The following is a 14316-nucleotide window of genomic DNA, read 5'->3' on the forward strand; positions in this document are numbered from 1 at the left end:
AGGTTCTCATGGATATGAAGAGAAGTTTATTTTATTTCATTTAACATTATTTTGAACGTAACCCTTAAGTTACATCTGTCTCCCAGCCTGAGCAGTACAGAACTCCCCATATAAAATCCACAGAAGTCAAATTACCTCCCAGCAATCAGGGTGAGGATAGGCCTTTTATCCTTGGCAGACGCTGGCGTCGTTTTAACTCCATTATCAATTATCATTCCAGCCTGTAAAAAAAAAGGGGGGGGGCTTCATAAGCTTTTACAAAACTGCATGAGTCAAATCCTTGGAATACATCTATAAATGCAACATGTCTTCACTGAGGTCAGTGGAATTTGACTTTATTTACACCAGCAAAAGAATTTGGCATACTATCTGCCACAGAACACATTGTGACACCATTTTATTTTCACTACTAGCTTGGGAGGCTCAAATGTTTATCGGTAGCCCAGCTCTCCGTGATGATGATTGATGATGATGATTATATCATTACATTTCTATACTGTCCCATAGCCAAAGCTCTCTGGGCAGTTCACAGAAGTTAAAACATTAAAATACAATATACAAAGTTTAAAAGCCATTTACATAAAATTACACAGGCAATATAACGTATAACTAAAAACAAGTTTGAACAGTCAGTCGTAACTAAAGACACACCCAGGACTGATTAAAACTCATCATGTGCTGCCAAATGCCTGGGAAAAGAGAAGGGTCTTAACCTGGTGCCAAAAAGATAGCAATGTTGGTGCCAAGTAGACCTCATTGGGGAGCTCATTCCACAGATGGGGGGCTACCACTGAAAAGGCCCTCTCCCTCACTGGCACCTTCTGGGCCTCCTTCGGAGGAAGGCTACTCTAAAACAATTAATTGTATTAGAGTAGCCTTCCCTAGCCTGGTCTCCTCCAGGTATACTGGACTGCAACTCCCATAATTCCTAGTCAGGATAGCTGGAGGGACCCAGGTTGAGGAAGGCTGTATTAAAGCTGGTAGGAGGAATAGCATTCAGGATTACAATGTTTCTTACTCTTTCTTTGGCCTTCCAGGCACATGGCCCCTGCGACTGCTGTACTGCATTCCAACAACCTTATATAGACATCTCTCTTTTTTTCCCTGAATTTAGAACCCAATAGCTGCAAGGGGTCTTAAGATAATTTGTATTTATTCATTATTACATTTATATCCCACCTTTTTTCCTCCAAGGAACCCAAAGAGCTTACATGATCATCCTCCTCTCCATTTTATCCTTGCAAAAATCCTGTGAGGCAGGTGAGACTGACAGTCAGTGACTGGCCCAAAGGCACCCAGTGAGCTTCATGTCTGAGTGGGGACTAGAACCCAGATCTCCTGAGCCCCAGTCCAACACTCTAACCACTAAACCACACTGGCACTTAGTTGTCCGTTAACCTGGGCAATGCTCTAGAAAAGCACTTCTGCTGCAACAGATGGCATAGATTTGTCCATCCCACACCAACCACCACCTCGGTAAGTGTTCTTTTTTTTCTGCATAGAAAAATCACAGAGCAGAGGAGTTCAAGGAGCTTGCATCTGGGGGTGAATCAAATGTATACACCCTAAGGACTAGAAGCTTACATTTAAAGAAAAAATGACTGAAGAATCTTTCTATTATGAACCCAGTTCCCTGTTGACCTTGAAGGCCAAACTAGATGGGACATTAAATGAATATTTAACATGTCCAGTTTTTTCCCTTCTAGACAGCCATAGGGACATCCAGTCAGGACCAGAGTGAGCCAAGAAGGGGAGATTAACTCTCCTGCCCCCTGTGTTGGAGATCCAATGACACCCCCCCCCCCCTGAAGCTTCTGTTTGTCACAGGAGGGAAGTTTCCATTGGCGCCAATAGAAGCTTATATCCTGGGACAAATAGCAGTTTTGGAGAAGGGTGTTCATTAGTACCAAGGGGGGGGGGATTAAACCCCCATCCCTGTGCATCATGGTCACAATTTTGATTCCCCCCCCAGCAGTATTTTGTAGAAAAACACTTCCACGCTTTTAATGTCATTGCCCTAAGAACAGTTCTCATTCTTCTTCACATGCACCAGTTGCTACCTTACCATATCTTGATAGACTGACACATGCACACACAATAGCCATGTTGGATCAAGGGTCCATCTAGTCCAACATTTTGTTCACACCAACCAAATTCCTCAAAGTAGGACATGAATGCAACAGCACCCTCCCACCCATGTTCCTCAGCAACTGGAGTACATAGGAATACTGCGTCTGATACTGGAGGTAGCATATAGCCATCAGAACTAGTAGTCTCCCATAGCCTTCTCCATGAATTTGTCCAGTTGCCTTTGATAGTCATCCAAAGTGTTGGCCATCACAATATCCTGTGGAAGTCAGTTCCATAGTTTTTAACTATGCACTATGTGAAGAAGTCCTTTCTTTTATATGTTCTGAATCTCCTGCCAATCAATTTCATGGGATGAGCCCATTGGGTTCTGGTATTATGAGAGAGGGAGAAAAATATCTCCCTCTCCACTTTCTCCACATCATGCATAATTATATATGCCTCTATCAGGTTTCCCCTTCTTCCCCTTTTCTCTAAACTAAATAGTCCCAAATGCTGTAACCCTTCCTCATAGGAAACTTGCTCCAGATCCTTGGTCATTTGGATTTCTGCACCTTTGTCAGCTGTACAATATTCTTTTTGATGTGTGGTGACCAGAATTGTACACGGTATTCCGAATGTCACATATAAACAAATGTTTGTATAAATGCATGACAGTATCGGCAGTTTTGTTTTCAATTCCTTTCCTAATGATCCCAAACATGGAATTCACCTTTTTTCAAAGCAGCCACACACTGGGAGCATTTGTACACCAGCCTAAGATCCCGCGTTTAAAACGGGGCTTTCTGCTTCCATTTTAAATGCAGGAGGAGCACAATGGATTCCCTTTACACGCGCTTCCTTTCCCCCCTCCTTTCCCCCCTTATCTGAGTCTTCCATATGTTTCATTATACAGTCACTAGATGGTGTTGTGGTCTAGCTCCTCTTATTGCAGGTTTTCCTATTTTCATGAGGGATCTCAAGCGGAACTCAAGCACTGTAATTTAATAGCTCATTATTTCCGATCTTTTAAAAAAATAAAGGTCATTTAGTGCAGGAGATGCCCTGGAGGTTACCAGTGTCATCTAAAGGACCCCTAAACTTCCATGTGTAACCAATCCCAATAGCAGGATAAAAGCTCCCTGTGAAGAAGCCCTAGGTCAACATTTTCATCGAGCTAACCACCACAACCCTTTCTCTGTCTGTCACGTACGGACGCATAACATTTGGTGAAGATAACAGATACAGGCAAAAAGTAGTGCAAGGATCAGAGGGCAGGACTTGCCCAAGGTATTTTTCTGCCTGAGGCAAAGGGCAAGATGGCTCCCCTCTCACTATTTCATGTAAAGAAGCTGACTGGACTGGCAGTTGAATCTTACTTCAACACTGGTGATGGGATAGTGTTCTCCACAGGACCTGAAGTCAGCAAGCTAGTTTAGGAGGTATAGGGCAGGCTGTGTGACACACACACAGCTCCATCTTCCAAAACAGGGGAATGTTTGGAGGTCTCATGAACAACTGAGGGGGGCCGCTGCTGTCTCCCAGCCTCTGCCACCTGAAGCATTTGGTTCACTCTGCCTAATGGTAGGGCTGGCCTTGTCAGGTGGGAATTTAAAAGAGTGTATGTGTGTGAGGGGGGACATATTTATCTATCATTCTCCACCTGAAGCCAAAAGCTAGACCTAACAAAAACGGAATTTCCAGCTAAAGATGCTGGCAAATTGTTTGGTGCTGATTTTATGGAAGCAGGAATGATGGCCAGTAATGGCTTTCAGACTCAGAAACTGGAAGAAGGAGGAAAGCTTTTTATTTAAAAGGAGATGCAAAGTTTATTTCCATTGCATGCATACTCACTCGATAGTTGGAATGTGCCCGATTGTTATAGAACATTCCCATTGGAATGTGTTCAGAGTAGCCAGGGGGATACATTCCTGCAGAGAGGCCCGTTGGTACATGATGCAAAACAAACCAAAAGCCAGTTTCCTGCAAGGGAGAACACAAAAGCTTCAGCCTACCTTTGGCTTTTGTTACATCGGGTATTAAAAGCAGGGAAAAGGAGGAAGCTTGATATTTTTGGATAAGGAATACCCATATGTTTTGAAAAATGATATATTTTGAGAGCTACCGTGGCATAATGGTTAGAGTGTTGGACTAGCACCAGGGACACCTCGGTCCAAAACCCCACTTGACCACTGGGCCATCACTCTCTCTCAGTGTAACCCTCACAGGGTTGTTGTGAAGATAAAATGGGGGTGCGGAAGGGGAGAAGCATAAATACTGCCTTGAGCTCCTTGGGGGGAAGGCAGGATAATAAAATGGTAAATCAGTAAATATGTACCAAACAAATAAAAGGGGTAGATTAATCCTTATGCTAAATACTCCATGGATTAGGGATCCCAGTCCAACCAGGATATCGACTGTCTGTCTGTATTTCCCCATGCCTCCCATACAGGCCTGTTGTAAAGATTACAGAGATCCTGCATATTAAAAGTGCCTGGAAATGCTAAAGAGCCATCTAAAACACTAAGCATGTGTTATTACTATTTCAGTTTGCAGGATAATTTTCCTGGTAATAAAGGGATTTTGGAAAGCCTAATTCAGTAATTCCCTAACTGCGTGCCAGACCAGGCCACACAAACAAATTGTGAGAGAACTGCTAGAGAACTGCAAGAAATCATTAAAGTCTCCTTGTGAGCCCAAAGTGCCCTCCCACAGTGGGGGCTGCCTGCTGCACCCCTGAATGATTCACTGTTCACTAGCCTTGCCTCCTTCCAATCAGCCTCTACTGGGACAGGGTGCGATTGGATTATCCAGTCTATTCCTGGCACAGATGCACATCCTAATTACCCACCCTTGAAGAAGGCTGTCTGTTGTGTGTCTGTTGAATCGCTGCTCTGGGAATGCCTCCTTCTGATTTGGGGGTACGCTTAGAAGGGCATGATGTAAATAGAACATAGAGGTGGGGGGCTCCCTCTGAGGGCATAGCATTCTTCCACGTCACTGCACTGGGTCTGATTGTGCATCCTCAATCTCCTAAGTATATCTCCAAATTGGAAGCCTAGGGCAGTGACTCACACAGAGACTGACAAATGCATCAGGATTATCTGCCCTCAGAAGAGGCTATTTGCTACATCTCTGTGTGAGTCACTGCCCTGGGCTTCCAATTTGGAGATATGCTTAGGAGACTGAGGCAAGGAGAAAAATGGCAGTGGAGTGAGTGAGTGAGTGAGTGTGTGTATGTGTGTGTGAGAGAGAGAGAGACAGAGACAGACAGAAAGAGAAAGAGAAAGAGAAAAAGACAGGGACACAGAGAGAAAGACAGAGAGGGACAGAGAGAGAGAGAGAGAGAGAGGCAGGCAGGCAGGCAGGCAGGCAAGCAGGCAGACCAACAGACAGGGACAGAGAATGGGAGGGAGGGGGAAGGAGCACTCCAGGCAGTTAATTCTAATTCTTACACACTCTAAAAGTAACACTTTTCAGGTGTTAAGAGACATTAATTTATGAGGTGGAGATGGAAGGAAAAAAACAGTATCTCACAGCTAGAGGTTTAGGAAGCAATGGGTAATTTTAAACAAACTGACTGGCAGTGTGGCTGACAACACAGGTGGCAAAGGTAGGAAGGATTCGGTTTCCAGCTCAAACGGAATGAAATTGTGGTATTGGGTTTTCACAGAATGCCACAGACAGCTTTTGTTCCAGTGGGTACCCAAAAACATTGGAAGAGGGATCCCAAGTTTATTCCAGTTGTTCTAAAACTTCCCTCCAGAGAAGATGCCTTTCTACTCACTTCGGACCCTGCAGCTGCACAGTTTATAAGGTTGTTGTGTGGGTTGGCCAGCCAGAAGGTAGAGACGGCACTGTGGGATAGATAAGAAAGTCAAGTGTGAAAAACAACACCCCAAAGGTGTCCATTCTATTTAGTGGAGCTGAGCCAGGTCAGAGAACTCAGCTGATAAGCTGCCACCTTTGTGGAGTGTAGCAAGCAACTGGGGTCTCTCTCTCTCTCCCCCCCCCACCCTATATCACTTCACAGCTGTCACCCTTGTCACCAATGGAGCAAACGCAGCCCTGTTTTGAGAGCCATCAGGAATTCCAGGATGAATTTCTATTGACATTCCAGGCCAGTTATGAAGCTGTTAGATGTCAATGCTGTTTTATGGCATGATAAGTGATTCCGCATACAAGCCAGAGGAAAGGTGGGAAGGGGGAAAACCCTAGCCTCAGGCTGGCTTAAGTAAGGCCTGAACTATGTGCTCCATTATGTACATAGCATGCAGTGGATCCTCTCCACTTTGTTTGCCTTAGTGTAACTGTGTGGGCCCCTGATCCTGATTGGAACCACCATGCACAGGTACGGGAGGTTTAACCCTTCCCATCCATCCACTCCCTCCCCACCAAAAAAATTTCCAGTACCACCATTGCGACTAGAAAAAGATATTAAAAAAATCTCCATTGGTGCCAATGGAGGCTCACCCTTCCTTCCTTCTTTCCTTCCTTCCTTCCTTCCTTCCTTCCTTCCTTCCTTCCGTCCCCACGGTGGGGAGGGCAACATTTGGGGGGAAAAGTACCAGGTGGGAAGGTTTAAACCTCCCGTACCCACACACAGTGGTCCCAATCCAGATCAGTGCCCTCATGTGCTTTTGCCCAAATTTGCTTTGGTGCGATTCCCATGGAGAAATTCAAACAAACAAGAAAAGCTATGTTGGAACTGATAATTTGGGTAGATTTTTTTTTCAACAAAGGGAGAAAAGTAAAAAGCCAAACAGTGCACAGATGTGAAATTGCTCCCAAGCTGGCTGTAATGTTACACTAAGAGACATGAAGCAAAATCGCTTCTGTCAGCCAATACCAGTTTAAAACTATTTATTCTCCCACTTACTTGCAGTCTTGTCTAGGTTTGGGGACATATCCTGGGTAAGCCCCTTCCGTAATAGTCTTGCACATTCTTGTGTCCCGGTCAGATGGTAGCAATGTGCTAGGTTTCACCACGAGTCCAAGGCAGTGGTCAAATGTGTTGCGTACCTCCGGCCCATCTTCTGTGAAAAAGCAGTGTCCCAAGGTGTTGTACCCAACAACATCCTTGATCTGTGTGTACAAAAAAGAAGATGAAGAAAGGATTGATGTCAGCCAGTTTTCCTAGATGCTCATGATAGTGTTTCTCTAGATGCAATTGTGAAATTTCCAGTGTTAATGATGTCCAGCTTTAACCAACCTGTGAAACAATACTAGGGACAGATTTTGAATATGACATTATAAAGCAGGGTTGTGCAACTTCAGGCCCAGAGGCTAAATCCAGCCCTCCAAAGATCCCAGTCCAGTCCTCTAGGGTTTCCCAGATGGCCACGCCCTCTTCAAAATGCCCAGTCCCAGTTAATAATCTTGTGACCCTATTCTGGACCAACTGCAGTTTCCAAACCATTCTCAAAGGGAGCCCCAAGTGAAAAGTACTGCAGTCATCTAAATCACAGAGCTACAGTCCTACCCAAGATAAATAAAAAAAGCATGAAAGGGAAGGTGGCACCATCTGGTTTGTCTACATTACAGCTTGGACTGATTTGTTTTTAAAACCAGTTTAAAACTAAGAATGGTGACAAGCAATCCTTTTTGCAAAACTAATGAAGATCTCTTGTCACTTCCTCTAATTGAAAGACAAGATGCTCTCTTTCAGACCATCCTCTCTGCAATGAACTCTGTGTAAGCTCTGAAACCTAGAACTCTATCCAGAACAAGGGACGAATGCCTGACCGACAAGCTGAAGGGGTTAGAAAGAGATGGTGAGACACAAATGAATGGGTAGAGATAAGCTGTAGTGTGTGGGAGTTATCCAAAGAATATGCTAACCCAGAAGGAGAATAGCTGTGCTGCAAAGGTGACAACAATCAGATTTGGAGTAGGTATATTCCCATCCATCTCAGCAACTGAATCAATCATGCTTTTCATTTATTATATTTCTATACTGCCCCATAGCTGATGGGCAGTATAGTATTTCTATACTGCCCCATCTCTGGGCAGTTCACAAAAATCTAAAACAACATTAAAATGCATTATAAAGAGTATAAAACCATTCACATAATGACGTAGAACAAATAGTACACATACCAACAACATATATTTAAAACAATCAGCCAGAGACAATCAAAGAGACTCCTCATATGCTGCCAAATGCTTGAGAGAAGAGTGCAGTTTTAACCTGGTGCTGAAAAGATGACAAAGTTGGCACCAGGCAGGCCTCATCAGGGAAATGATTCAACAAATGGGGGGCTACCACCAAGAAGGCCCTCTCCCTTGTTGCCACCCCCTGAGCCTCCCTCGGAGGAGGCTCCCAGAAGAGGACATTAGATGCAGAGTATAGCGTATGGGTCAGTTCATGCCGGGAGAGGCGTTCCATCCGGTACTGCGGTCCCGAGCTGTAAGGCTTTCTAGGTCAATAGGCAGCCTCCTACTTCCCCATCCCTTTCCTTGTGTCTGGTGTCTTTTACATTATAAGAATGAAGGCAAGCAGGAAAGGTCTGATTACGGATTTTTCTAAGCCACTCTGCCTGGAAGCCTTTTTTGGCTGAAAAGTGGAGTAAACATGCTTTAAATCAGGGGTGTTCAACCTCTGTCAGCCCGAGGGCCAAATTCCATTTTGAAGAACCTCTTGGGGGGTGGGGTCAAAGGCAAAAAGGATGGGGGCCACAGAACCAAAATGTCCAGCTCTTCTTGCCAGTAATGAAGTCATAGGGGAGGCATCTCAGCCTTTTAGAAGCGGGAAGAAATCGCGCAAAAGCTGGAAAACCACCAAATGATCAGTAGTTAGACTCGATGGTCTTCGGGCCCCTTCCAACTCTACTATTCTATGATTCTATGGGGAGAGAAGCAGGAACCACTTGGAGGTGGGGAAAGGGGGCGTGGTGTTCTGGGGAACGCTGGAGAGCCAGATTGGGACCCATGTAGGCTAGATTTTTTTTTATACAGGAAAGATCTGAATGTCCCTGATAGCCATGATAGTGCGGTCACTGAACTTGAGCCGGACATCCTAGAGATTGAAGTCAAGTGGGCCTTAGGAAGCATTAGTAACAACAAAGCTAGCGGAGATGACAGTATTCCAGCCGAGCTATTTAAAATCCTAAAAGATGATGCTGTTAAAGTGCTGCATTCAATATGCCAACAAATCTGGAACACTCAACAGTGGCCGCAAGACTGGAAAAGGTCAGTTTACATTCCAATTCCAAAGAAGGGCAACGCCAAAGAGTGTTCAAACTACCGCACAATTGCGCTCATTTCACATGCCAGCAAGGTGATGCTCAAAATCCTACAAGCTAGGCTTCAGCAGTATGCGAACCGAGAACTACCGGAAGTACAAGCTGGGTTTAGAAGAGGCAGAGGAATCAAATCGCCAACGTTCGCTGCATCATGGAGAAAGCAAGAGAATTCCAGAAAAACGTCTATTTCTGCTTCATTGACTACGCTAAAGCCTTTGATTGTGTGGATCACAACAAACTGTGGCAAATTCTTAAAGTGATGGGAGTACCAGACCACCTTACCTGTCTCCTGAGAAACCTGTACGAGGGTCAAGAAGCAACAGTAAGAACCAGACATGGAACAACTGATTGGTTCAAAATTGGGAAAGGAGTACGACAAGGCTGCATATTGTCACCCTGCTTATTTAACTTATATGCAGAGTACATCATGAGAAATGCCGGGTTGGATGAATCAGAGGTTGGAATTAAGATTGCTGGGAGAATTATCAACAACCTCCGATACGCAGACGATACCACCCTAATGGCAGAAAACGAAGAGGATCTAAAGAGCCTCTTGTTGAGGGTGAAAGAGGAGAGTGCAAAAGCTGGTTTGAAACTCAACATTAAAAAAACGAAGATCATGGCATCTGGCCCCATCACTTCCTGGCATATAGAAGGGGAAGAAATGGAAGCAGTGACAGATTTTACTTTCTTGGGCTCCAAGATCACCGCAGACAGTGACTGTAGCCATGAAATTAAAAGACGCTTGCTCCTGGGGAGGAAAGCTATGGCCAACCTAGACAGCATAGTAAGAAGCAGAGACATCACCTTGCCGACAAAGGTCCGTCTAATCAAAGCTATGGTTTTCCCAGTAGTAATGTATGGCTGTGAGAGCTGGACTATAAGGAAGGCTGAGCGCCGAAGAATTGATGCTTTCGAACTGTGGTGCTGGAGAAGACTCTTACGAGTCCCCTGGACTGCAAGGAGGTCAAATCAGTCCATCCTAAAGGAAATCAACCCTGAGTGCTCATTGGAAGGACAGATAATGAAGCTGAAGCTCCAATATTTTGGCCACCTAATGCGAAGAGAAAACTCCCTGGAAAAGACCCTGATGCTGGGAAAGATGGAAGGCCAAAGGAGAAGGGGACGGCAGAGGATGAGATGGCTAGATAGCATCACGGATGCAATGAATATGAACTTGAGCACGCTCCGGGAGAGAGCGCAGGACAGGAAGGCCTGCATGGACAGGTCCATGGGGTCACGAAGAGTCGGACACAACTGAACGACTGAACAACAACAGGCTAGATTTGGCCCCCAAGGCTGAGGTTCAACACCACTGCTTTAGACAGACAGACAGTCAGTTCAGGGTCCCAGGGCACAGTCTGAAGGCACACAAGGCAGCCACTTTGCTGAAGCTAAGCAGGTCCAGGCCTGGTCAGGGCTTGGAGGGGAGACCACCTGGGAACCACATGTAGCCACCTTGAGTTCCGCAATGGAAGAAGGGTGGGAAAGAAATGTAATAAATAAAATAAACATACTAAAGGGTGAGGGGAGCACTAGGCTGTGCTACTTCATTCCATGTGCACATCACTTTCATTTTAAGGGAAAGGGATAAGTGGTGAGGGTTTTATCTCCCTATACTGGCACACTGGCTACAGGCATGCTTGCACCTGAGAACGTCCCCAGGGCCCTGCATTCACTACATCACCATCATAAGGCAGGCAAAACATCACCATGTGAAAACTCATAGCTATGAAAAGAGGGCTGGGAAGCCTAGATTGGCTGGAAATGTTTGCTTTAATTCTCCCTCCCCACCCGCAAATCTGCCACACGTGCATTCAAAAAAAAGACAAGGCTTGAAGTCAGCGGTTTGATAGATGCTTGATGCCTCCATTTAGGGGATGGCTGCGTCTGGCACTGTCCCTTTAAGCAAAGCAAGAGTCATGAATTACACACTGAATTACCGACACCAGATGCAACACTGCTGCAATAAGTCGGCATTGATGCGTATCCCCTGGGGTTCTCTTCTCTGTGAATCTTGGCAGACTGTTTATCAGGCTCCATTTAATTTTATCCCTGGTGACAGCTTCTATGGCAGAATATATATATATATATATATATATATATATATATATATATATACACACACACACACACACACACACACACACACACAGCAGGCCGATCGGTTCTGGCTTGAAATTATCTCTCCCTTCCTGCACCTCTGCAATAAACACCAGTCTTTCTCGGTATAAATCAGGCAAGAATTTAATGTTGTGGGGTCAGCGCACTCATTGGCAAAGCAATGAAGAAAGCAGACCTGGGTGGACCATTGAACACTACTTACAGTGAGAGTAACATTTTGGACATTTTCACATGTAAAGATGGCAAGCAAACCAACTCTACCTACATTTCCTCTACTAGGATTATGTAAGATCGTTTTAGCACAAGATTAGCTGCCCCTTTGCAATCGTTGCTGTGTGGACGTTTCAGGTAAATGAAGACTAGCTAAAGGGACATTTCCCCCCGCCCCCCGATCTCATCAATGCATGTGTATGGTTGATATGTCAAACCTTAACCTATTGTATCATTTCTGTTGTAACGATACTGATAGCCAAATCTGACAGTATTTACTTGGAAGTCAGCTCTGTTGTTTGGGTGACATTTATTCCCAAGTAACAGCTGCCATTCTATGCATATTTGCACCTGATCCCACGCATGTCTACTTGATAGCAAGCTCAATCGAGTTCAGTGAAGCTTACTCCTGAATACACGTGCATAGGGCTGCAGCCTTAATTTCCTTAAAGTGAACTTATTCCTAGTTGACTTGTGCATATGTCCAATACATGTATTGCGGATGACACCCAGCTCTACCTCTCTTTCTCATCAAAACCAGGTGAGGCAGTGGCTGTTCTGAACCAGTGCCTGGGCACGGTAATGGACTGGATGAGGGCCAATAAACTGAAACTCAATCCAGACAAGACGGAGGTATTGTTAGTGGGTGGTTCGTCTGCCCGGCTAGGTGATAATCAACCTGTTCTGGAGGGGGTTGCACTCCCCCTAAAGGATCAGGTTCGTAGTTTGGGGGTGCTCTTGGATCCAGAACTGTCACTTGAGGCACAGGTGAACTCAGTGGCACGGAGCACTTTTTATCAGCTTAGGCTGGTATACCAACTACGCCCTTATCTGGACAGAGATAGCCTAGCTACAGTTATCCATGCTCTGATAACTTCTCGTCTGGATTACTGCAATGCGTTATACGTGGGGCTGCCTTTGAAAACGGTCCGGAAACTTCAGCTGGTCCAAAATAGGGCAGCAAGATTGTTAACAGGGACTGGCCTGCGAGCTCATATTACGCCAGTACTTTTCCAGCTGCACTGGCTGCCGGTCCATTTCCGGGCCCGATTCAAAGTGCTGGTGTTAACATTCAAAGCCCTTAACGGCTTGGGGCCAGGTTACCTGAAGGATCGCCTCCTCCCATATGTGCCTGCCCGGACCTTAAGATCATCAGCAGCAGCCCTTCTCCGTGAGCCCCTGCCAAAGGAAGTGAGGCGGGTGGCTACTAGGAGGAGGGCTTTTTCTGTTGTGGCACCCCGGCTCTGGAATGAGCTCCCTAGTGAGGTTCGCCTGGCGCCTACATTGTACTCCTTTCGGCGCCAGGTGAAGACCTTTTTATTTTCCCAGGCATTTTAGCTTTCTAAATTTTTATCTTTGCTGTTTTAAATCTGTATTTTAAACTCCTGTACTGCTGCTAGGTTTTATTGTGGTTGTATTGTTATATTGTGGTTTTCATGTTCTATATATTTTAAATTGTTTTATTGTGTGTTGTTTGGTTTTAGTTTTTGTGAACCGCCCAGAGAGCTTCGGCTATTGGGCGGTATAGAAATAAATAAATAAATAAATAAATAAATAAATAAATAATAAACATGTAGGGATCAGCAAGAATTTCATTTCAAGTTCAGTTTTGATGAGCATCTACAAAAGGTCTCCATATTAGAGACAAAAATAACTTGAGACTTAAAAAAAAATCAAATGTGGGAAAAACCAGAACTGACAGATTCATCCATCCAGGCCCAGAGCTTTGAGGGCTTTGCTCTTGAAAGTCTGAGTTTGAATCCCTGTGTAGTCAACCATGTTGGTGCTACATTATTGTTGCCACCTCTTTTTCTGGCAGGCTCCTCATCTTTAATTGCTATATGGCAGGCAAGTACTTCATGGCCCTCTCCATGCTAGCTGTTGTTGTTGTTCAGTCGTTAAGTCGTGTCCGACTCTTCGTGACCCTATGGACCATAGCATGCCAGGCCTTCCTGTCCTCTGCTGTCTCCCGGAGTTTACTGAAATTTGCTGGTGCAGCTAGGTGAGCATTTCAGTTCAGTTCATTTTGTATAAGAATTTACCAAAATTCACAAAGTTCTCCATATTTAGTAGGACAAAAAGAACTTCAGATTTAAACAAATTTGAATGTGGGAGAAAGCAAATCTGACAGATTCACCCATCCCTAGGAATTTCCTCTTGTAACCATTAAGTCAAGGAGAAGAAATTTTTGCCTTGAAATGGGCTCAGTCCAAATGAGATATTTACCTGGAGCAATTTGCTTGCTGGAGAACCACTGCACCAGGCAAGCTGAGAGTAGGGATGCTGGAGAAATTCGAGATGAACTAAAATGAGCTCAGATTTCTAAGAATCTGACCTGCGGAATCCGCTGCAGACCGACCCCTTCAGGCCATGCAAAGTCCGTGGACTTTCAGAATCTTTTTTACTTTCCCGAAATTTACACATATTTATTTGTAGGAAAATACGCAAGTTTCTGCTGAGGAAACGTTGAATGGAATGGGGGATAATACACTAAATGTTACGTACTCAGGTATATTATGCAAATTCTTACGAAACCTCTTATGGAATTATTTGCGTGGTTATTTACATATTTTTCTGCATAAGGAAAAAAATACTCACATCCATCTGTGGGCGGACGATGGAACAAAAGGTGCCTGACAATCCATGAAACGCAGATGGAGCAGATTTTACA

The 14316-nt window shown here is 44.7% G+C and overlaps 1 protein-coding gene across 1 annotated transcript in view; it reads right to left on the bottom strand.

Moving 5' to 3' along the window:
* CEMIP (cell migration inducing hyaluronidase 1) overlaps positions 1–14316 on the bottom strand; it is a 98942-nt gene that overhangs the window by 32682 nt on the left and 51944 nt on the right. The window contains exons 13-16 of the mRNA XM_084816435.1: positions 6947–7152; positions 5855–5924; positions 3922–4050; positions 136–221 (exon numbers count right to left, since the gene is read on the bottom strand). Of these exons, the coding sequence (XP_084672561.1) occupies positions 136–221; positions 3922–4050; positions 5855–5924; positions 6947–7152 (491 nt within the window). The remainder of the gene's footprint in view (positions 1–135; positions 222–3921; positions 4051–5854; positions 5925–6946; positions 7153–14316) is intronic.

This window comes from Heloderma suspectum, chromosome 11 (assembly GCF_057233095.1).
Source record: "Heloderma suspectum isolate Gila_16-S chromosome 11, 16-S_ref, whole genome shotgun sequence".
In the NCBI taxonomy this organism is placed as follows: domain Eukaryota; kingdom Metazoa; phylum Chordata; class Lepidosauria; order Squamata; family Helodermatidae; genus Heloderma; species Heloderma suspectum.